Source organism: Oncorhynchus nerka, linkage group LG24, assembly GCF_034236695.1.
Source record: "Oncorhynchus nerka isolate Pitt River linkage group LG24, Oner_Uvic_2.0, whole genome shotgun sequence".
Taxonomy (NCBI): Eukaryota; Metazoa; Chordata; class Actinopteri; order Salmoniformes; family Salmonidae; genus Oncorhynchus; species Oncorhynchus nerka.
The window spans coordinates 74,385,816-74,410,217 of NC_088419.1; the positions used below are offsets into that span (position 1 = coordinate 74,385,816).

The 24,402-nt window shown below is 50.3% G+C and overlaps 1 protein-coding gene across 2 annotated transcripts in view; it reads left to right on the forward strand.

Annotated features, from left to right (window-relative positions):
- The window catches only part of gng12b (guanine nucleotide binding protein (G protein), gamma 12b), a 97,362-nt gene that overhangs the window by 48,159 nt on the left and 24,801 nt on the right, over positions 1-24,402 (forward strand). The window contains exon 1 of one of the 2 annotated variants that reach the window (XM_029648548.2): positions 18,611-18,739. The exons of the other annotated variant lie outside the window; for it this stretch is intronic. Within the exon in view, the coding sequence (XP_029504408.1) occupies positions 18,716-18,739 (24 nt within the window). The 5' untranslated portion in view covers positions 18,611-18,715. Of the gene's footprint in view, positions 1-18,610; positions 18,740-24,402 lie in introns of those variants that run through there. 2 annotated transcript variants of the gene reach the window in all.

Below are 24,402 nucleotides of genomic sequence, written 5' to 3' on the forward strand. Positions count from 1 at the left end.
TGGTCTCTCTCTCCTCGTCTCTGTACCTGTTTAGAGCAGGGCCTGGTCTCTCTCTCCTCGTCTCTGTACCTGTTTAGAGCAGGGCCTGGTCTCTCTCCTCGTCTCTGTACCTGTTTAGAGCAGGGCCTGGTCTCTCTCCTCGTCTCTGTACCTGTTTAGAGCAGGGCCTGGTCTCTCTCCTCGTCTCTGTACCTGTTTAGAGCAGGGCCTGGTCTCTCTCTCCTCGTCTCTGTACCTGTTTAGAGCAGGGCCTGGTCTCTCTCTCCTCGTCTCTGTACCTGTTTAGAGCAGGGCCTGGTCTCTCTCCTCGTCTCTGTACCTGTTTAGAGCAGGGCCTGGTCTCTCTCCTCGTCTCTGTACCTGGTTAGAGCAGGGCCTGGTCTCTCTCTCCTCGTCTCTGTACCTGTTTAGAGCAGGGCCTGGTCTCTCTCTCCTCATCTCTGTACCTGTTTAGAGCAGGGCCTGGTCTCTCTCTCCTCGTCTCTGTACCTGTTTAGAGCAGGGCCTGGTCTCTCTCCTCGTCTCTGTACCTGGTTAGAGCAGGGCCTGGTCTCTCTCTCCTCATCTCTGTACCTGTTTAGAGCAGGGCCTGGTCTCTCTCTCCTCGTCTCTGTACCTGTTTAGAGCAGGGCCTGGTCTCTCTCCTCGTCTCTGTACCTGGTTAGAGCAGGGCCTGGTCTCTCTCTCCTCATCTCTGTACCTGTTTAGAGCAGGGCCTGGTCTCTCTCTCCTCATCTCTGTACCTGTTTAGAGCAGGGCCTGGTCTCTCTCCTCATCTCTGTACCTGTTTAGAGCAGGGCCTGGTCTCTCTCTCCTCGTCTCTGTACCTGTTTAGAGCAGGGCCTGGTCTCTCTCTCCTCGTCTCTGTACCTGTTTAGAGCAGGGCCTTGTCTCTCTCTCCTCGTCTCTGTACCTGTTTAGAGCAGGGCCTGGTCTCTCTCTCCTCGTCTCTGTACCTGTTTAGAGCAGGGCCTGGTCTCTCTCTCCTCGTCTCTGTACCTGTTTAGAGCAGGCCCTGGTCTCTCTCTCTCCTCGTCTCTGTACCTGTTTAGAGCAGGGCCTGGTCTCTCTCTCCTCGTCTCTGTACCTGTTTAGAGCAGGGCCTGGTCTCTCTCTCCTCGTCTCTGTACCTGTTTAGAGCAGGGCCTGGTCTCTCTCTCCTCGTCTCTGTACCTGTTTAGAGCAGGGCCTGGTCTCTCTCCTCGTCTCTGTACCTGTTTAGAGCAGGGCCTGGTCTCTCTCCTCGTCTCTGTACCTGTTTAGAGCAGGGCCTGGTCTCTCTCCTCGTCTCTGTACCTGTTTAGAGCAGGGCCTGGTCTCTCTCCTGTCTCTGTACCTGTTTAGAGCAGGGCCTCTCTCCTCGTCTCTGTACCTGTTTAGAGCAGGGCCTGGTCTCTCTCTCCTCGTCTCTGTACCTGTTTAGAGCAGGGCCTGGTCTCTCTCTCCTCGTCTCTGTACCTGTTTAGAGCAGGGCCTGGTCTCTCTCCTCGTCTCTGTACCTGGTTAGAGCAGGGCCTGGTCTCTCTCTCCTCGTCTCTGTACCTGTTTAGAGCAGGGGGTCTCTCGTCTCTCCTGTTAGAGCAGGGCCTGGTCTCCTAGAGCAGGGCCTGGTCTCTCTCTCCTCGTCTCTGTACCTGTTTAGAGCAGGGCCTGGTCTCTCTCTCCTCGTCTCTGTACCTGGTTAGAGCAGGGCCTGGTCTCTCTCTCCTCGTCTCTGTACCTGTTTAGAGCAGGGCCTGGTCTCTCTCCTCATCTCTGTACCTGTTTAGAGCAGGGCCTGGTCTCTCTCCTCATCTCTGTACCTGTTTAGAGCAGGGCCTGGTCTCTCTCTCCTCGTCTCTGTACCTGTTTAGAGCAGGGCCTGGTCTCTCTCTCCTCGTCTCTGTACCTGTTTAGAGCAGGGCCTGGTCTCTCTCTCCTCATCTCTGTACCTGTTTAGAGCAGGGCCTGGTCTCTCTCTCCTCATCTCTGTACCTGTTTAGAGCAGGGCCTGGTCTCTCTCTCCTCGTCTCTGTACCTGTTTAGAGCAGGGCCTGGTCTCTCTCTCCTCGTCTCTGTACCTGTTTAGAGCAGGGCCTGGTCTCTCTCTCCTCGTCTCTGTACCTGTTTAGAGCAGGGCCTGGTCTCTCTCTCCTCGTCTCTGTACCTGTTTATAGCAGGGCCTGGTCTCTCTCTCCTCGTCTCTGTACCTGTTTAGAGCAGGCCCTGGTCTCTCTCTCCTCGTCTCTGTACCTGTTTAGAGCACGGCCTGGTCTCTCTCTCCTCGTCTCTGTACCTGTTTAGAGCAGGGCCTGGTCTCTCTCTCCTCTGTACCTGTTTCTGTCTCCTGTCTCTTACCTGTTTAGAGCAGGGCCTGGTCTCTCTCTCCTCGTCTCTGTACCTGTTTAGAGCAGGGCCTGGTCTCTCTCCTCGTCTCTGTACCTGTTTAGAGCAGGGCCTGGTCTCTCTCCTCGTCTCTGTACCTGTTTAGAGCAGGGCCTGGTCTCTCTCTCCTCGTCTCTGTACCTGTTTAGAGCAGGGCCTGGTCTCTCTCCGTCTCTGTACCTGTTTAGAGCAGGGCCTGGTCTCTCTCCTCGTCTCTGTACCTGTTTAGAGCAGGGCCTGGTCTCTCTCTCCTCGTCTCTGTACCTGTTTAGAGCAGGGCCTGGTCTCTCTCCTCGTCTCTGTACCTGTTTAGAGTAGGGCCTGGTCTCTCTCTCCTCATCTCTGTACCTGTTTAGAGCAGGGCCTGGTCTCTCTCTCCTCGTCTCTGTACCTGTTTAGAGCAGGGCCTGGTCTCTCTCCTCGTCTCTGTACCTGGTTTAGAGCAGGGCCTGGTCTCTCTCCTCATCTCTGTACCTGTTTAGAGCAGGGCCTGGTCTCTCTCTCCTCGTCTCTGTACCTGTTTAGAGCAGGGCCTGGTCTCTCTCCTCGTCTCTGTACCTGTTTAGAGCAGGGCCTGGTCTCTCTCCTCGTCTCTGTACCTGTTTAGAGCAGGGCCTGGTCTCTCTCCTCGTCTCTGTACCTGTTACCTGTTTTCGCCTTACCTTTAGAGCAGGGCCTGGTCTCTCTCCTCGTCTCTGTACCTGTTTAGAGCAGGGCCTGGTCTCTCTCCTCGTCTCTGTACCTGTTTAGAGCAGGGCCTGGTCTCTCTCTCCTCGTCTCTGTACCTGTTTAGAGCAGGGCCTGGTCTCTCTCTCCTCATCTCTGTACCTGTTTAGAGCAGGGCCTGGTCTCTCTCTCCTCGTCTCTGTACCTGTTTAGAGCAGGGCCTGGTCTCTCTCTCCTCGTCTCTGTACCTGTTTAGAGCAGGGCCTGGTCTCTCTCTCCTCGTCTCTGTACCTGTTTAGAGCAGGGCCTGGTCTCTCTCTCCTCATCTCTGTACCTGTTTAGAGCAGGGCCTGGTCTCTCTCTCCTCATCTCTGTACCTGTTTAGAGCAGGGCCTGGTCTCTCTCTCCTCGTCTCTGTACCTGTTTAGAGCAGGGCCTGGTCTCTCTCTCCTCGTCTCTGTACCTGTTTAGAGCAGGGCCTGGTCTCTCTCTCCTCGTCTCTGTACCTGTTTAGAGCAGGGCCTGGTCTCTCTCTCCTCGTCTCTGTACCTGTTTAGAGCAGGGCCTTGTCTCTCTCTCCTCGTCTCTGTACCTGTTTAGAGCAGGGCCTGGTCTCTCTCTCCTCATCTCTGTACCTGTTTAGAGCAGGGCCTTGTCTCTCTCTCCTCGTCTCTGTACCTGTTTAGAGCAGGGCCTGGTCTCTCTCTCCTCATCTCTGTACCTGTTTAGAGCAGGGCCTGGTCTCTCTCTCCTCGTCTCTGTACCTGTTTAGAGCAGGGCCTGGTCTCTCTCTCCTCGTCTCTGTACCTGTTTAGAGCAGGCCCTGGTCTCTCTCTCTCCTCGTCTCTGTACCTGTTTAGAGCAGGGCCTGGTCTCTCTCTCCTCGTCTCTGTACCTGTTTAGAGCAGGGCCTGGTCTCTCTCTCCTCGTCTCTGTACCTGTTTAGAGCAGGGCCTGTACCTGTCTCTCTCCTCGTCTCTGTACCTGTTTAGAGCAGGGCCTGGTCTCTCTCCTCGTCTCTGTACCTGTTTAGAGCAGGGCCTGGTCTCTCTCCTCGTCTCTGTACCTGTTTAGAGCAGGGCCTGGTCTCTCTCCTCGTCTCTGTACCTGTTTAGAGCAGGGCCTGGTCTCTCTCCTCGTCTCTGTACCTGTTTAGAGCAGGGCCTGGTCTCTCTCTCCTCGTCTCTGTACCTGTTTAGAGCAGGGCCTGGTCTCTCTCTCCTCGTCTCTGTACCTGTTTAGAGCAGGGCCTGGTCTCTCTCCTCGTCTCTGTACCTGTTTAGAGCAGGGCCTGGTCTCTCTCCTCGTCTCTGTACCTGTTTCTGGTCTCTCTCCTCGTCTCTGTACCTGTTTAGAGCAGGGCCTGGTCTCTCTCTCCTCGTCTCTGTACCTGTTTAGAGCAGGGCCTGGTCTCTCTCCTCGTCTCTGTACCTGTTTAGAGCAGGGCCTGGTCTCTCTCTCCTCATCTCTGTACCTGTTTAGAGCAGGGCCTGGTCTCTCTCCTCGTCTCTGTACCTGTTTAGAGCAGGGCCTGGTCTCTCTCCTCGTCTCTGTACCTGTTTAGAGCAGGGCCTGGTCTCTCTCCTCGTCTCTGTACCTGTTTAGAGCAGGGCCTGGTCTCTCTCTCCTCGTCTCTGTACCTGTTTAGAGCAGGGCCTGGTCTCTCTCTCCTCGTCTCTGTACCTGTTTAGAGTAGGGCCTGGTCTCTCTCTCCTCATCTCTGTACCTGTTTAGAGCAGGGCCTGGTCTCTCTCTCCTCGTCTCTGTACCTGTTTAGAGCAGGGCCTGGTCTCTCTCCTCGTCTCTGTACCTGTTTAGAGCAGGGCCTGGTCTCTCTCTCCTCATCTCTGTACCTGTTTAGAGCAGGGCCTGGTCTCTCTCTCGTCTCTGTACCTGGTTAGAGCAGGGCCTGTCTCTCCTGTCTCTGTACCTGTTTAGAGCAGGGCCTGGTCTCTCTCTCCTCATCTCTGTACCTGTTTAGAGCAGGGCCTGGTCTCTCTCCTCATCTCTGTACCTGTTTAGAGCAGGGCCTGGTCTCTCTCTCCTCGTCTCTGTACCTGTTTAGAGCAGGGCCTGGTCTCTCTCTCCTCGTCTCTGTACCTGTTTAGAGCAGGGCCTGGTCTCTCTCTCCTCGTCTCTGTACCTGTTTAGAGCAGGGCCTGGTCTCTCTCTCCTCGTCTCTGTACCTGTTTAGAGCAGGGCCTGGTCTCTCTCTCCTCGTCTCTGTACCTGTTTAGAGCAGGGCCTGGTCTCTCTCTCCTCGTCTCTGTACCTGTTTAGAGCAGGGCCTGGTCTCTCTCTCCTCGTCTCTGTACCTGTTTAGAGCAGGGCCTGGTCTCTCTCTCCTCGTCTCTGTACCTGTTTAGAGCAGGGCCTGGTCTCTCTCTCCTCGTCTCTGTACCTGTTTAGAGCAGGGCCTGGTCTCTCTCTCCTCATCTCTGTACCTGTTTAGAGCAGGGCCTGGTCTCTCTCTCCTCGTCTCTGTACCTGTTTAGAGCAGGGCCTGGTCTCTCTCTCCTCGTCTCTGTACCTGTTTAGAGCAGGGCCTGGTCTCTCTCTCCTCGTCTCTGTACCTGTTTAGAGCAGGGCCTGGTCTCTCTCTCTCGTCTCTGTACCTGTTTAGAGCAGGGCCTGGTCTCTCTCTCCTCGTCTCTGTACCTGTTTAGAGCAGGGCCTGGTCTCTCTCCTCGTCTCTGTACCTGTTTAGAGCAGGGCCTGGCCTGGTACCTGTTTAGAGCAGGGCCTCTCTCCTCGTCTCTGTACCTGTTTAGAGCAGGGCCTGGTCTCTCTCCTCGTCTCTGTACCTGTTTAGAGCAGGGCCTGGTCTCTCTCCTCGTCTCTGTACCTGTTTAGAGCAGGGCCTGGTCTCTCTCTCGTGTCTCTGTACCTGTTTAGAGCAGGGCCTGGTCTCTCTCCTCGTCTCTGTACCTGTTTAGAGCAGGGCCTGGTCTCTCTCCTCGTCTCTGTACCTGTTTAGAGCAGGGCCTGGTCTCTCTCTCCTCGTCTCTGTACCTGTTTAGAGTAGGGCCTGGTCTCTCTCTCCTCATCTCTGTACCTGTTTAGAGCAGGGCCTGGTCTCTCTCTCCTCGTCTCTGTACCTGTTTAGAGCAGGGCCTGGTCTCTCTCTCCTCATCTCTGTACCTGTTTAGAGCAGGGCCTGGTCTCTCTCTCCTCGTCTCTGTACCTGTTTAGAGCAGGGCCTGGTCTCTCTCTCCTCGTCTCTGTACCTGTTTAGAGCAGGGCCTGGTCTCTCTCCTCGTCTCTGTACCTGTTTAGAGCAGGGCCTGGTCTCTCTCCTCGTCTCTGTACCTGTTTAGAGCAGGGCCTGGTCTCTCTCTCCTCGTCTCTGTACCTGTTTAGAGCAGGGCCTGGTCTCTACCTGTTTCTCTCTCGTCTCTGTACCTGTTTAGAGCAGGGCCTGGTCTCTCTCCTCGTCTCTGTACCTGTTTAGAGCAGGGCCTGGTCTCTCTCCTCGTCTCTGTACCTGTTTAGAGCAGGGCCTGGTCTCTCTCCTCGTCTCTGTACCTGTTTAGAGCAGGGCCTGGTCTCTCTCTCCTCGTCTCTGTACCTGTTTAGAGCAGGGCCTGGTCTCTCTCTCCTCGTCTCTGTACCTGTTTAGAGCAGGGCCTGGTCTCTCTCTCCTCGTCTCTGTACCTGTTTAGAGCAGGGCCTGGTCTCTCTCCTCGTCTCTGTACCTGTTTAGAGCAGGGCCTGGTCTCTCTCTCCTCATCTCTGTACCTGTTTAGAGCAGGGCCTGGTCTCTCTCTCCTCGTCTCTGTACCTGTTTAGAGCAGGGCCTGGTCTCTCTCCTCGTCTCTGTACCTGTTTAGAGCAGGGCCTGGTCTCTCTCTCCTCGTCTCTGTACCTGTTTAGAGCAGGGCCTGGTCTCTCTCCTCGTCTCTGTACCTGTTTAGAGCAGGGCCTGGTCTCTCTCTCCTCGTCTCTGTACCTGTTTAGAGCAGGGCCTGGTCTCTCTCTCCTCGTCTCTGTACCTGTTTAGAGCAGGGCCTGGTCTCTCTCTCTCGTCTCTACCGTCTCTGTACCTGTTTAGAGCAGGGCCTGGTCTCTCTCTCCTCATCTCTGTACCTGTTTAGAGCAGGGCCTGGTCTCTCTCTCCTCGTCTCTGTACCTGTTTAGAGCAGGGCCTGGTCTCTCTCCTCGTCTCTGTACCTGGTTAGAGCAGGGCCTGGTCTCTCCTCTCTGTACCTCTGGTCTCTCTCCTCTCTGTACCTGTTTAGAGCAGGGCCTGGTCTCTCTCTCCTCGTCTCTGTACCTGTTTAGAGCAGGGCCTGGTCTCTCTCCTCGTCTCTGTACCTGGTTAGAGCAGGGCCTGGTCTCTCTCTCCTCGTCTCTGTACCTGTTTAGAGCAGGGCCTGGTCTCTCTCTCCTCGTCTCTGTACCTGTTTAGAGCAGGGCCTGGTCTCTCTCTCCTCATCTCTGTACCTGTTTAGAGCAGGGCCTGGTCTCTCTCTCCTCATCTCTGTACCTGTTTAGAGCAGGGCCTGGTCTCTCTCTCCTCGTCTCTGTACCTGTTTAGAGCAGGGCCTGGTCTCTCTCTCCTCGTCTCTGTACCTGTTTAGAGCAGGGCCTGGTCTCTCTCTCCCGTCTCTGTACCTGTTTAGAGCAGGGCCTGGTCTCTCTCTCCTCGTCTCTGTACCTGTTTAGAGCAGGGCCTGGTCTCTCTCTCCTCGTCTCTGTACCTGTTTAGAGCAGGGCCTGGTCTCTCTCTCCTCGTCTCTGTACCTGTTTAGAGCAGGGCCTGGTCTCTCTCTCCTCGTCTCTGTACCTGTTTAGAGCAGGGCCTGGTCTCTCTCTCCTCGTCTCTGTACCTGTTTAGAGCAGGGCCTTGTCTCTCTCTCCTCGTCTCTGTACCTGTTTAGAGCAGGGCCTGGTCTCTCTCTCCTCGTCTCTGTACCTGTTTAGAGCAGGGCCTGGTCTCTCTCTCCTCGTCTCTGTACCTGTTTAGAGCAGGGCCTGGTCTCTCTCTCCTCGTCTCTGTACCTGTTTAGAGCAGGGCCTGGTCTCTCTCTCTCCTCGTCTCTGTACCTGTTTAGAGCAGGGCCTGGTCTCTCTCTCCTCGTCTCTGTACCTGTTTAGAGCAGGGCCTGGTCTCTCTCTCCTCGTCTCTGTACCTGTTTAGAGCAGGGCCTGGTCTCTCTCCTCGTCTCTGTACCTGTTTAGAGCAGGGCCTGGTCTCTCTCTCCTCGTCTCTGTACCTGTTTAGAGCAGGGCCTGGTCTCTCTCTCCTCGTCTCTGTACCTGTTTAGAGCAGGGCCTGGTCTCTCTCTCCTCGTCTCTCTGTTTACCTGTTTAGAGCAGGGCCTGGTCTCTCTCCTCGTCTCTGTACCTGTTTAGAGCAGGGCCTGGTCTCTCTCCTCGTCTCTGTACCTGTTTAGAGCAGGGCCTGGTCTCTCTCTCCTCGTCTCTGTACCTGTTTAGAGCAGGGCCTGGTCTCTCTCCTCGTCTCTGTACCTGTTTAGAGCAGGGCCTGGTCTCTCTCCTCGTCTCTGTACCTGTTTAGAGCAGGGCCTGGTCTCTCTCTCCTCGTCTCTGTACCTGTTTAGAGCAGGGCCTGGTCTCTCTCCTCGTCTCTGTACCTGTTTAGAGCAGGGCCTGGTCTCTCCTCGTCTCTGTACCTGTTTAGAGCAGGCCTGGTCTCTCTCTCGTCTCTGTACCTGTTTAGAGCAGGGCCTGGTCTCTCTCTCCTGTCTCTGTACCTGTTTAGAGCAGGGCCTGGTCTCTCTCTCCTCATCTCTGTACCTGTTTAGAGCAGGGCCTGGTCTCTCTCTCCTCGTCTCTGTACCTGTTTAGAGCAGGGCCTGGTCTCTCTCTCTCTACCTGTTTCAGGGCCTGGTCTCTCTCTCCTCTCTGTACCTGTTTAGAGCAGGGCCTGGTCTCTCTCTCCTCGTCTCTGTACCAGTTTAGAGCAGGGCCTGGTCTCTCTCTCCTCATCTCTGTACCTGTTTAGAGCAGGGCCTGGTCTCTCTCTCCTCGTCTCTGTACCTGTTTAGAGCAGGGCCTGGTCTCTCTCTCCTCATCTCTGTACCTGTTTAGAGCAGGGCCTGGTCTCTCTCTCCTCGTCTCTGTACCAGTTTAGAGCAGGGCCTGGTCTCTCTCTCCTCATCTCTGTACCTGTTTAGAGCAGGGCCTGGTCTCTCTCTCCTCGTCTCTGTACCTGTTTAGAGCAGGGCCTGGTCTCTCTCTCCTCATCTCTGTACCTGTTTAGAGCAGGGCCTGGTCTCTCTCCTCGTCTCTGTACCTGTTTAGAGCAGGGCCTTGTCTCGCTGACCGACTCAAACATGTCCATTCTGCCTGTCCAGTGGATGATTTTGCTGGACATTGCATGAGTTTGTGTTTGTGTGTGAGTTCACAGGGCTGCTGCCTGCTACAGTAGCATTGCGAGGGAGACAGACTGTTGAGGGGTTCTGCTTCCTGTCTGATAAGACCAGATCCCAGCTCAGCAAATACAGCTGGGGGGCACTGACTGCGTGGCTTCTGGCTCTTGACAGGAGTGTGTGTGTGAGTGTATACATGCACATGTAAGTGTTTACTATGCCTCCTGATTGCATTCAGTTTGAAGTTGAGCATTCTATTCACAAACTCTTTTGAACTAAAAAAGCACTGATTGGCATGTTGTGGAGCCAGATGCCATGTCATTGGGCCATGTGACAGGTGCAGCATTCCTTGGCTATAGACAGACTCACATTCCTGTTTAAACTGAATGCCATCAGAATAGGGAAAAAAGATAGCTTCTTTGCATGAATGGCATCAGGGAAGAATGTCATATGTTCTGCAGCTGAGTCACCGGTGCAGGTTTCTGTCTGTCTGTCTGTCTGTCTGTCTGTCTGTCTGTCTGTCTGTCTGTCTGTCTGTCTGTCTGTGAGGGTAGAGTTTAGTCTGGTCCCTGGCAGCTGATCTGAGACAACCAGACCAGACAGGGCTTCAAGGCTTGTTTGTGTCACACTCCATTATCATTGGAATGCTAATGCTAGCACCGGGCCTGTTATGCTGTCTAGTCTGGAGGAGACACTACTCTCACACACACACAAATTCAAATGTACTGGTCACATGCGCCGAATACAACAGTAGACCTTATAGTGAAATACTTACTTGTGAGCCCCTAACCAACAATGCAGTTAAAAAAAATATGGATAACAATAAGAACTAAAAGTAACAAGTAGTAAAAGAGCAGTAGTTAAATAACAATAGCGAGACTATATACAGGGGGGTACTGGTACAGAGTCAATGTGTTGGGGCACCGGTTAGTTGAGGTAATATGTACACGTAGGTAGAGTTATTAAAGTGACTATGCTTAGATAATAACAACAGAGAGTAGCAGCGGTGTAAAATATGGGGGGGGGGGGGGGGCAATGCAAATATTCTAGGTAGCCATTTGATTAGGTGTTCAGGAGTCTTATGGCTTGGGGGTAGAAGCTGTTTAGAAGCCTCTTGGACCTAGACTTGGCGCTCCGGTACTGCTTGCCTTGCGGTAGCAGAGAGAACAGTCTTTGACTAAGGTGGCTGTAGTCTTTGACAATGTTTAGGGCCTTCCTCTGACACCTGGTATAGAGGCCCTGGATGGCAGGAAGCTTGGCCCCAGTGATGTACTGGGCCGTACGCATTACCCTCTGTAGTGCCTTGCTTCCGGAGGCCGAGCAGTTGCCATACCAGGCAGTGATGCAACCTGGTGCAGCTGTATAACCTTTTGAGGATCTGAGGACCCATGCCAAATCTTTTCAGTCTCCTGACGGGGAATAGGTTTTGTCGTGCCCTCTTCACGACTGTCTTGGTGTGCTTGGACCATGTTAATTTGTTGGTGATGTGGACACCAAGGAACTTAAAGCTCTCAGTGTGGTCCTCTTTTTCCTGTAGTCCACATTCATCTCCTTTGTCTCACATGTCACTGTGAGCCATTAAAGTCCATGTCATGTGTGATGGGTGAATGCGACATGCTGGTTCCACTGCCATGGCTGGACCTGGAGAGTCTCTGTCAGGTCTTAGCTGGTGTGAGTGCTGTCTCGTGCCTGCATCGGCTCAGGCTACGGGTTCTTTGATTGTTGGAATGTGCCTATCTGTCATTGACTGTTGTGTGGCTTTTTAGTGAGGTATCTCTCACCCTAGCTTGAAAGTAAAACTCTATTTTAAACTCTCTAATAGTTAAACCAAGACCGAGACAGTCGTGGTCAGGTCGCAGTTGCAAATGAGGACCTTTTCTCAACTATCCTACCTGATTAAATAAAGGTGAAAAAATACATTAAAAATAAATACATTAAAAAACAGTAGGCTACTTTGTCTGGGTAGGATGGATGGATTGATATCTTGGTAGGTCAGGTCATCCTCCTAGCCCACTGATGCATGTACAACTGGCACTAAAAGTAGGGGGAGAGGGAGGGACCTCTCAGTCTCATTCCTGTAGGGGGGCTATTCTCTGTTCTCCTCGTTCCCCTGGGGGTTGTTATCAGTGTAATGCAGCCCCATCACAACCTGTTAACAACCCCCCTGTGGTAATACACTCCATTAGGCACTGACTCAAAACTAGAGCCTTCGAACCAATACTGTTCCTTCTATGGGGCAAATCCTTACCTACTGGGCACAGACGTCAGGTCAACGTCTAGATTTGATTGGTTTATTGGTTTCAACTAACGTGACCCCAACGTGAAATCAACCAAAAACATCACCATGTTTTAGGTAAAACGTTGGCTGAAAAAAATAATTTGATTGGATTTGAAGAAAAAAAATCTGTTTTCAACGTTGATTCAACGTCATCACGTTGCTATTTATGGTTGAAATTATGTGTAAACATGATTGTTTTTGCCCAGTGGGTACTATTGAGGGCCTGGTTTCCCAAAAGCATAATGATGAACTTAGCCTTAAGATGCATTTGGGAACCCGGCTCCTGGTCAGTCATGCATTGATGTCAATGGGAGACATAGTGAAAATTTGAAGTTAGGATTTCCCCTTATGAGAGTAGCTATTGACTTGCAGTAATGCTTTAGGCAACCAATGTTGCATTGTTTGTCATTGTGTTTTCCGGCCAGGCTTCTGGCCAGAGACAAATTGCTATAGCTACTTCCTGATGCGAATTGAAATCATGTGAATCAGGGAAGCATACCTGGCTCTCAGCCTGTTACACATAATGGCAATGTTAGAGAGACTGACTCCTACCCCAGGTTTGTGTTCGAGACCACCTAAAGCGAGACTGATTCAAGACCGACACCGGAGCAAATTGAGTCGAAGTCAAGACCTAGACCGGAGGGGGGACGAGACTAAGTCAAGACCTAGAACGTGAGGGGTGTGAGACCAAGTCAAGACCTAGACCGGAGGGGGGACGAGACTAAGTCAAGACCTAGAACGTGAGGGGGTGAGGGGTGTGAGACCAAGTCAAGACCTAGACCGGAGGGGGGACGAGACTAAGTCAAGACCTAGAACGTGAGGGGTGAGGGGTGTGAGACCAAGTCAAGACCGTGAGGGGGTGAGGGGTGTGAGACCAACGGAACGGGGGTAAGGGGTGTGAGACCAAGTCAAGACCGAGAACGGAAGGGGTAAGGGGTGTGAGACCAAGTCAAGACCGAGAACGGAAGGGGGTAAGGGTGTGAGACCAAGTCAAGACCGAGAACGGAAGGGGTAAGGGGTGTCAGACCAAGTCAAGACCTAGACCGGATGGGGACGAGACTAAGTCAAGACCTAGAACGGGAGGGGGTGAGGGGTGTGAGACCAAGTCAAGACCGAGAACGGAAGGGGGTAAGGGGTGTGAGACCAAGTCAAGACCGAGAACGGAAGGGGGTAAGGACCTAGACCGGATGGGGTAAGGTGTCAGACCAAGTCAAGACCTAGAACGGGAGGGGGTAAGGGGTGTGAGACCAAGTCAAGACCTAGAACGGGAGATGGTGAGGGGGTGTGAGACCTAGAACGGGAAGTCAAGACCGAGAACGGATGGGGGTAAGGGGTGTGAGACCGAGTCAAGACCTAGAATGGAAGGGGGTGAGGGGTGTGAGACCAAGTCAAGACCGAGAACGGAAGGGGGTAAGGGGTGTGAGACCAAGTCAAGACCGAGAACTGGAGGGGGTGAGGGGTGTGAGACCAAGTCAAGACCTAGAACGGGAGGGGGTGAGGGGTGCGAGACCAAGTCAAGACCTAGACTGGGAGGGGGTAAGGGTTATGAGACCAAGTCAAGACCTAGAATGGAAGGGGGTGAGGGGTGTGAGACCAAGTCAAGACCTAGAACGGGAGGTGGTGAGGGGTATGAGACCAAGTCAAGACCTAGAACGGAAGGGGGTAAGGGGTGTGAGACCAAGTCAAGACCTAGAACGGAAGGGGGTGAGGGGTGTGAGACCAAGTCAAGACCTAGAACGGGAGGTGGTGAGGGGTGTGAGACCAAGTCAAGACCTAGAACGGAAGGGGGTGAGGGGTGTGAGACCAAGTCAAGACCTAGAACGGGAGGTGGTGAGGGGTATGAGACCAAGTCAAGACCTAGAACGGGAGGGGGTAAGGGGTGTGAGACCAAGTCAAGACCTAGAATGGAAGGGGGTGAGGGGTGTGAGACCAAGTCAAGACCTAGAACGGGAGGGGGTAAGGGGTGTGAGACCAAGTCAAGACCTAGAACGGAAGGGGGTAAGGGTTCATTTACGTTCTCATTTACAACTGCTACCTGGTCAAGATAAAGCACAGCAGTTCGACACATACAACAACACAGAGTTACACATGGAATAAACAAACATACAGTCAATAATACAGTAGAAAAAATAAAAATCTATATACAGTGAATGCAAATGAGGTAAGAAAAGGGAGATAAGGCAATAAATAGGCCATGGTGGCGAAGACATTACAGTATAGCAATTAGACACTGGAATGAATGGTAGATGTGCAGAAGAGTAATGTGCAAGTAGAGATACTGGAGTGCAAAGGAGCAAGATAAATAAATAAATACAGTATGGGGATGAGGTAGTTGGATGGGCTGTTTACAGATGGGCTATGTACAGGTGCAGTGATCTGTGAGATGCTCTGACAGCTGGTGCTTAAAGCTAGTGAGGAAGATAAAAGACTCCAGCTTCACTGATTTTTGCAGTTCGTTCCAGTCATTGGCAGCAGAGAACTGGATGGAAAGGCGGCAGGAATTGGCTTTGGGGGTGACCAGTGAGATATACCTGCTGGAGCGCGTGCTACGGGTGGGTGCTGCTATGGTGACCAGTGAGCTAAGATAAGGCGGGGCTTTACCTAGCAGAGACTTGTAGATGACCTGGAGCCAGTGGGTTTGGCGACGAGTATGAAGCGAGGGCCAGCCAACGAGAGCATACAGGTCGCAGTGGTGGGTAATATATGGGGCTTTGGTGACAAAACGGATGGCACTGTGATAAACTGCATCCAATTTGTTGAGTAGTGTTGGAGGATTTTATAGATGCACCTGCCGAAATCGGGGATCGGTAGGATGGTCAGTTTTACGAGGGTATGTTTGGCAGCATGAGTGAAGGATGCTTTGTTGTGAAATAGGAAGCCAATTCTAGATTTAATTTTGGATTGGAGATGCTTAATGTGAGTCTGGAAGGAGAGTTTACAGTCTAACCAGACACCTAGGTATTTGTAGTTGTCCACATATTCTAAGTCAGAACCGTCCAGAGTAGTGATGCTGGACAGGTAGGCAGGTGTGGGCAGTGATTGATTGAATAGCATGCACTTAGTTTTACTTGCATTTCAGAGCAGTTGGAGGCCACGGAAGGAGAGTTGTAAGGCATTGAAGCTCGTCTGGAGGTTTGATAACACAGTGTCCAAAGAAGGGAGAAGTATACAGAATGACGTCGTCTGTGTAGAGGTGGATCAGAGAATCACCAGCAGCGAGAGCGACATCATTGATGTATATAGAGAAGAGAATCGGCCCAAGAATTGAACCCTCTGGAGACTGCAAGAGACTGCAAGAGGTCCGGACAACAGGCCCTCTGATTTGACACACTGAACTCTATCAGAGAAGTAGTTGGTTAACCAGGCAAGGCAATCATTTGAGAAACCAAGGCTGTTGAGTCTGCCAATAAGAATGTGCCAACAGTAATGTTATGAGTAAAGTAGGAAGTCCAGGTTTCTATAGGCGATAAGATATTACTTAGTCATGAAAGGAGTGTGGATATGGCAATCGCGGTTTTATGCGCTGACTGAATGGGAGCTGATAATTCTACGTTTTTATACTCCGCTGGTCTCGGGAAGAAATTACAAGTCCTCATTGTCCAAGACCCAGTAAAATGGAGTAAATTGGATCCATCACGACATCAAGACCAAGACACTCAATATGTGGTCTTGAGACCGGACTCGAGTACTACAACACTGTCCCTACCGTACAAAATAAAATGTAATTTCTTACTTCCCCGCAATCTCTATCTGTCTCCAACATGAGGCACTGCATGCTTTTTTCTCTCATATAGCCTTTCTTATGATCTTGTGCACATACAGCTGTAGGAGACTGGATCAAATTAGGATCCTACAGCTGTAGGGGCGGCAGGGTAGCCTAGTGGTTAGAGCGTTGGACTAGTAACCGGAAGGTTGCAAGTTCAAACCCCCGAGCTGACAAGGTACAAATCTGTCGTTCTGCCCCTGAACAGGCAGTTAACCCGCTGTTCCTAGGCTGTCATTGAAAATAATAATTTGTTCTTAACTGACTTGCCTGGTTAAATAAAGGTCAAATAAAAATGTTTATGGGAATCATTCTCTCTCTGTCTGTCTGTCTGTCTCTCTCTCTCTATGTGTAACCTGACACTCTCTCTATCTGTAACCTGACACTCTCTCTATGTGTAACCTGACACTCTCTCTGTTTGTAACCTGACACTCTCTCTATGTGTAACCTGACACTCTCTCTGTTTGTAACCTGACACTCTCTCTATGTGTAACCTGACACTCTCTCTGTTTGTAACCTGACACTCTCCGTCTCACTGGGAGAAAAGGGATATTGGCCCACCCGGTTCAGTTTGAGGAACTGTTTTGTTTTCAGTTTGCTCGAGTCATGCGATGATTTCCAAGAAACTAAATGAAAAATACTTGGCCATTGTCCATGTGACATTGAAGTCAACGCACAACATCCTCACTTCATACAGTGCATTTGGAAAGTATTCAGACCCCTTAACTTTTTCCACATTTTGATAACGTTACAGCCTTATTCTAAAATGGATAACGTTGTTTCATCAATCTACACACAATACCCCACAATGACAAAGCAAAAACAGGTTTTTAGAAAAAGGTTTGCAAATTTATACAACATTTAAAACTGAAATATCACGTTTATACATAAGTATTCAGACCCTTTACTCAGTACTTTGTTGAAGCACCTTTGGCAGCGATTACAGCCTCGAGTCTTCTTGGGTATGACGCTACAAACTTGGCACACCTGTATTTGAGGAGTTTCTCAGATTCTTCTCTGCAGATCCTCCCAAGCTCTGTCAGGTTGGATGGGGAGCGTTGCTGCACAGATATTTTCAGGTCTCTCCGGAGAGATGTTCCATCTGGTTCAAGTCCGGGCTCTGGCTGGGCCACTGATAGAGGAATTCTAAATTCCTTTATGCTTTAATTGCCAAAATCAATTAGCACTCATTTCTAATTCATTAATGAATTGTAAGTTCATTAATTATGCATGAAGTAGATCGAGACCAGTCTTAAAAGCCAGGTAAAGAGCGTTTATTACGAGAGAGTACTGAATGCTTACACACATTTCCACAGGTTATAAACTGAAAATGACGTCAGTGTTTTCCAAACGTTCCGTTTCACAAACAGAGGGCCCCTCTAACTCTCAAGCCTCCGCGTTATCAGCACGAAGTCAAGGCCAGTCAGCATAAATCAACATTCCCGACCATTTGGAGATGGCCCGTTCCCACCACCTTGAGATTTGTACAACTGAATGAACTAAGGAACAGACCTACATTGTTACTAACTCCTGACTACATTATATACAATTGGGAAAGGGAGCAAGAGGGAAAACTCACATGTACAGTACATTATAGCATTTGGACTAGTCAGTTTCTGATTGGAATGTATACATAATTAGTCATTTCAACCATATTTTCCTCTATCAGCCACTCAAGGACATTCGGAGACTAGTCCCGAAGACACTCCTACGTTGTCTTGGCTGTGTACTTAGGGTTGTTGTCCTGTTTGAAGGTGAACCTTCGACCCAGTCTGAGGTTCTGAGCGCTCTGGAGCAGATTTTCATCAGGGATCTCTCTGTACTTTGCTCCATCTATCTTTTCCTCAATCCTGACTAGTCTCACCAGTTTCACATTGTCATTATAGGGTATTGTGTGTAGATTGATGAGATTTTGTATTTATTTTAATCCATTTTAGAATATAGCTGTAACGTAACAAAATGTGGAAAAGGTGAAGGGGTCTGAATACTTTCCGAATGCACTGTATAATAGGCCTGATTTCTAACTTGAGATCTGTGCACGTATCTAGTTTTGCACAAATCTTCCATTGACATCAATACATGATTTAGGTGATCATCTGAGTTAAGTGCGCACGTCTATGTACATATACAGATCTTTAGATAGTCCCGAAGACCACAGAATGTTGAAAAGATGACCATCGGGAAATGAGGAACATATTTCGCAGCTTCATATGAATGGTGTCATTGAATGTACAGTATATGGAATAGGAAGGCAGGCAGTTTTTCCATACAGCTCTTTATTCTGCACGTGAGCATCTTGTCATCACGGACTCTCACATACAGTATTCCAAGTTTAGCACGGTGCACAGAAATAGCTGGTTAAAATAACTGTCTCTTTGATTCATGACTATTTTGTTTTCCCCATGTTGCTTAACTGAATATCAATGAGTATCATAATACACTGTGTACAAAACATTACGAACACCTGATCTTTCCATGACTGATTGACCAGGTGAATCCAGGTGAAAGCTATGATCCTTGATTGATGTCACCTGTTAAATTCACTTCAATCAGTATAGATGAAGGGGGGAGACAGGTTAAAGAATGATTTTTAAGCCTTGAGACAATTGAGACATGAATTGTGTATATGTGCCATTCAGAGGGACAACGGGCAAGACAAAAGATTGAAGTGCCTTTGAACGGGGTATGGTAGAAGGTGCCAGGTGCACTGGTTTGAGTGTGTCAAGAACTGCAATGCTGCTGGGTTTTTCACGCTCAACAGTTTCCCGTGTGTATCAAAAATTGACCACAACCCAAAGGACATCCCGCTAACTAGACACAACTGTGGGAAGCATTGAGTCAACATGGGCCAGCATCCCTGTGGAATGCGTTCGACACCATGTAGAGTCCATGGCCCGACTAATTGAGGCTGTTCTGAGGGCAAACGGTGTGCAACTCAATATTAGGAAGGTGTTCCTAATGTTTTGTACACTCTGTGTACCGTGCATATGTTTGAGTGCACTGCAGTGTATACAGCATCAAACTTTGTCCTTTGTGTGAATGTTTGAGTGAGTTGTAAGCAGGGCTAGAGGTGAGTGCAGTGAGTAATTCTGCAGGATTTCAGGGTGCAGTCAGTCAGGTGGCTTCCAAGAAGAGAGAAGTCATGCTGGCCTGTTATGAGAACAACAGTTCCTTCCTCTTACCCTCCCAACAGAGAGAGAGAGAGAGGGGGGCAGAACGAGAGCGAAAGAGAGAGAGAGAGAGAGAGACGGGGAGAGAGAGAGAGCGAGTGTCCATCCTCTGCTCTAAAGTCCACTCTGGGGGAGGAGGATGGGTGGCATTCCAGTCAGTGAGGTCAGTCTGTTTTGTTATTCTCTACCCCTCGCTCCCCTTTTTACTTCTGTCTTCTGTTAGCAGTGATATAGACTCAGTCAGGTGGTAGGCCTAGTGAGAATCTCTCTTTCCACAGTGGCATGATAGGTAAACCCCCATCCTTTCCCCAGAGTGCTACTGATGATGCCATGATTAGATCATCCTCGTTCTCATTCCAGACTTTTCACATTCCCTCCAAATAAGGAAAGACATTTCCAGTGCAAACTGTTTTAAAGTCTTAACTAGGGTCTACCACACAAATCTTTACTTCCTCCCTCAGGTGTAGCCTGTAAAAGAAAAGATACTTTAAGACCAGAAAATAAGTTATTCCTGGAGTAGCTGTGTATTTGTGCATCCTGTGCACTGTCTGTTGTGTTGTAGCCTGACCAACAGAGACTTTGTGAGCTGCACGTTTGACCCGTGTCCCAGTGTGGAATCAGATCTGAAGTATTATATAGTGCATTCTGAAAGTATTCAGATCTGAAGTATTATATAGTGCGTTCGGAAAGTATTCAGATCTGAAGTATTATATAGTGCATTCGGAAAGTATTCAGATCTGAATTATTATATAGTGCATTCTGAAAGTATTCAGATCTGAAGTATTATGTAGTGCATTCAAATCCTTTCCAATCAGTTGAATTTACCACAGGTGGACACCAATCAAGTTCTCAAGGATGATTAATGAAAACAAGTTGCACCTGTGGATTAGGGCATGCTCATCTGCCACGCTGATCCTCAATACGGGGGCGCCTCAGGGGTGCATGCTCTGTCCCCTCCTGTACTCCCTGTTCACCCATGACTGCATGGTCAAGCATGACTCCCAACACCATCATTAAGTTTGCAGACGACACAACAGTTGTATGCCACAAACAACGATGAGACAGCCTATAGGGAGGAGGTCAGAGACCTGGCAGTGTGGTGCCAGGATAACAACCTCTCCCTCAGCGTGATCAAGACAAAAGAGATGATTGTGGACTACAGGAAAAGGAGGACAGAGCACGCCCCCATTCTCATCAACGGGGCTGTAGTGGAGCAGGTTGAGAGCCGCAAGTTCCTTGGTGTCCACATCACCAATGAACTATCATGGTCCAAACACACCAATACAGTTGTGAAGAAGGCATGGCAACACCTATTCCCCCTCACGAGACTGAAAAGATTTGTCATGGGTCCTCAGATGCTCAAAAAGTTATACAGCTGCACCATCGAGAACATCCTGACTGGTTGCATCACTGCCTGGTATGGCAACTGGTCGGCCTTCGGAAGCACGGCACTACAGAGGGTAGTGCGTACGGCCCAGTACACCACTGCCATGCAGGACCTCTATACCAGGCGGTGTCAGAAGAAGGCCCTTAAAATCTCCAAAGAGTCCAGCCACCCTAGTCATAGACTGTTCTCTCTGTTACCGCATGGCAAGTGGTACCGGAGCGCCAAGTCTTGGTCCAAAAGGCTTCTTTACAGCTTCTACCCTCAAGCCATATGTCATAAGTCTCCTGAACAGCTATTGTCATTCCAATCTCCTTTGCATTAGCGTAGCCTCGTCTGTAGCCTGTCAACTATGTGTCTGTCTATCCCTGTTCTCTCCTCTCTGCACAGACCATACAAACGCTCCACACCGCGTGGCCACCCTAATCTGGTGGTCCCAGCGCGCACGACCCACGTGGAGTTCCAGGTCTCCGGTAGCCTCTGGAACTGCCGATCTGCGGCCAACAAGGCAGAGTTCATCTCAGCCTATGCCTCCCTCCAGTCCCTCGACTTCTTGGCACTGACGGAAACATGGATCACCACAGATAACACTGCTACTCCTACTGCTCTCTCTTCGTCCGCCCACGTGCTCTCGCACACCCCGAGAGCTTCTGGTCAGCGGGGTGGTGGCACCGGGATCCTCATCTCTCCCAAGTGGTCATTCTCTCTTTCTCCCCTTACCCATCTGTCTATCGCCTCCTTTGAATTCCATGCTGTCACAGTTACCAGCCCTTTCAAGCTTAACATCCTTATCATTTATCGCCCTCCAGGTTCCCTCGGAGAGTTCATCAATGAGCTTGATGCCTTGATAAGCTCCTTTCCTGAGGACGGCTCACCTCTCACAGTTCTGGGCGACTTTAACCTCCCCACGTCTACCTTTGACTCATTCCTCTCTGCCTCCTTCTTTCCACTCCTCTCCTCTTTTGACCTCACCCTCTCACCTTCCCCCTACTCACAAGGCAGGCAATACGCTCGACCTCATCTTTACTAGATGCTGTTCTTCCACTAACCTCATTGCAACTCCCCTCCAAGTCTCCGACCACTACCTTGTATCCTTTTCCCTCTCGCTCTCATCCAACACTTCCCACACTGCCCCTACTCGGATGGTATCGCGCCGTCCCAACCTTCGCTATCTCTCCCCCGCTACTCTCTCCTCTTCCATCCTATCATCTCTTCCCTCTGCTCAAACCTTCTCCAACCTATCTCCTGATTCTGCCTCCTCAACCCTCCTCTCCTCCCTTTCTGCATCCTTTGACTCTCTATGTCCCCTATCCTCCAGGCCGGCTCGGTCCTCCCCTCCCGCTCCGTGGCTCGACGACTCATTGCGAGCTCACAGAACAGGGCTCCGGGCAGCCGAGCGGAAATGGAGGAAAACTCGCCTCCCTGCGGACCTGGCATCCTTTCACTCCCTCCTCTCTACATTTTCCTCTTCTGTCTCTGCTGCTAAAGCCACTTTCTACCACTCTAAATTCCAAGCATCTGCCTCTAACCCTAGGAAGCTCTTTGCCACCTTCTCCTCCCTCCTGAATCCTCCTCCCCCTCCCCCTCCTCCCTCTCTGCAGATGACTTCGTCAACCATTTTGAAAAGAAGGTCGACGACATCCGATCCTCGTTTGCTAAGTCAAACGACACCGCTGGTTCTGCTCACTGCCCTACCCTGTGCTCTGACCTCTTTCTCCCCTCTCTCTCCAGATGAAATCTCGCGTTTTGTGACGGCCGGCCGCCCAACAACCTGCCCGCTTGACCCTATCCCTCCTCTCTTCTCCAGACCATTTCCGGAGATCTTCTCCTTACCTCACCTCGCTCATCAACTCATCCCTGACCGCTGGCTACGTCCCTTCCGTCTTCAAGAGAGCGAGAGTTGCACCCTTCTGAAAAACCTACACTCGATCCCTCCGATGTCAACAACTACAGACCAGTATCCCTTCTTTCTTTTCTCTCCAAAACTCTTGAACGTGCCGTCCTTGGCCAGCTCTCCCGCTATCTCTCTCAGAATGACCTTCTTGATCCAAATCAGTCAGGTTTCAAGACTAGTCATTCAACTGAGACTGCTCTTCTCTGTATCACGGAGGCGCTCCGCACTGCTAAAGCTAACTCTCTCTCCTCTGCTCTCATCCTTCTAGACCTATCGGCTGCCTTCGATACTGTGAACCATCAGATCCTCCTCTCCACCCTCTCCGAGTTGGGCATCTCCGGCGCGGCCCACGCTTGGATTGCGTCCTACCTGACAGGTCGCTCCTACCAGGTGGCGTGGCGAGAATCTGTCTCCTCACCACGCGCTCTCACCACTGGCGTCCCCAGGGCTCTGTTCTAGGCCCTCTCCTATTCTCGCTATACACCAAGTCACTTGGCTCTGTCATAACCTCACATGGTCTCTCCTATCATTGCTATGCAGACGACACACAATTAATCTTCTCCTTTCCCCTTCTGATGACCAGGTGGCGAATCGCATCTCTGCATGTCTGGCAGACATATCAGTGTGGATGACGGATCACCACCTCAAGCTGAACCTCGGCAAGACGGAGCTGCTCTTCCTCCCGGGGAAGGACTGCCCGTTCCATGATCTCGCCATCACGGTTGACAACTCCATTGTGTCCTCCTCCCAGAGCGCTAAGAACCTTGGCGTGATCCTGGACAACACCCTGTCGTTCTCAACTAACATCAAGGCGGTGGCCCGTTCCTGTAGGTTCATGCTCTACAACATCCGCAGAGTACGACCCTGCCTCACACAGGAAGCGGCGCAGGTCCTAATCCAGGCACTTGTCATCTGCCGTCTGGATTACTGCAACTCGCTGTTGGCTGGGCTCCCTGCCTGTGCCATTAAACCCCTACAACTCATCCAGAACGCCGCAGCCCGTCTGGTGTTCAACCTTCCCAAGTTCTCTCACGTCACCCCGCTCCTCCGCTCCCTCCACTGGCTTCCAGTTGAAGCTCGCATCCGCTACAAGACCATGGTGCTTGCCTACGGAGCTGTGAGGGGAACGGCACCTCAGTACCTCCAGGCTCTGATCAGGCCCTACACCCAAACAAGAGCACTGCGTTCATCCACCTCTGGCCTGCTCGCCTCCCTACCACTGAGGAAGTACAGTTCCCGCTCAGCCCAGTCAAAACTGTTCGCTGCTCTGGCCCCCCAATGGTGGAACAAACTCCCTCACGACGCCAGGACAGCGGAGTCAATCACCACCTTCCGGAGACACCTGAAACCCCACCTCTTTAAGGAATACCTAGGATAGGATAAAGTAATCCTTCTCACCCCCCCTTAAAAGATTTAGATGCACTATTGTAAAGTGGCTGTTCCACTGGATGTCATAATGTGAACGCACCAATTTGTAAGTCGCTCTGGATAAGAGCGTCTGCTAAATGACTTAAATGTAAATGTAAATGTCTATTCAAATGGCTACACGGATTGTGGTGAAGCCCCTCCCGTTGTCAAAGCTGGAGACCTTTATGTCTTCAAGACACCACTACTAAAACCAGTCAAACCATGGACACAGATCACACACACACACACACACACACACACACAAAGAATCCCCCAAAATCTTAAACAAAGCATTATTGCATAATGTACAACATGTGCAAAGCAATCCACAATTGGTGCAAACTTATCACATGCCATTTCTGCTCAAACCCTGCACCTCCTGTACTTTGAGCTGATTGTTTTACTGCCATAAGAGGGAGTCCACCTGGAATGTTGTTTCTATGGAGCATGTTGTTGTTGAATACTTGTTTATGAATGGCTTGAAGGGCATTCTAAGGCATGTATTATTTCCCTATAACGCACGGTATATTTGCACGGTAAATTCAATGGCTATAGTTCATTCTTACACCTTCTATGTTTGAGCTGCTTTTGAAAGCAAAGGTCCAATTGAAAACATTACTGGCATTGATGAATTAGATTTTCATACTGCTAGGTTAGGACTGATGTTTAGTCAACAAAACTAGCAAGTTTGTTTGTTTATTATTAGAATTATAGCCATGGCATGAAAAAAGGGATAATCAACTCGGGGCTCTATGCATTCTCTGGAAAATAATGCAACTCCATGGAACGCATAGCACCTTGTTGATTGTCCCTTACATAACTTTGAACAGGTTCTTCTTGAACTTGTACATGGACACTAGCTTTGCATATTATCACTTTAATGAGTTTGTGTTTTCTCTAAACTATTAATTGCATGTGCATCATCAAATCTGCATGATTCACCTTGTTTGTGCACTGTGCTTCTGTTTGTTTCACTGTTTCACCTTTACAGAAGGTCCTTTAAAACATACTTTACTGTTTCACCCTTACAGAAGTTTTGTCACGCCCTGGTCGTAATATATTGTGTTTGTCTTCATTTATTTGGTTAGGCCAGGGTGTGACATGGGTTTATTGTGGTGTGTTTTGTCTTGGGGTTTTGTAG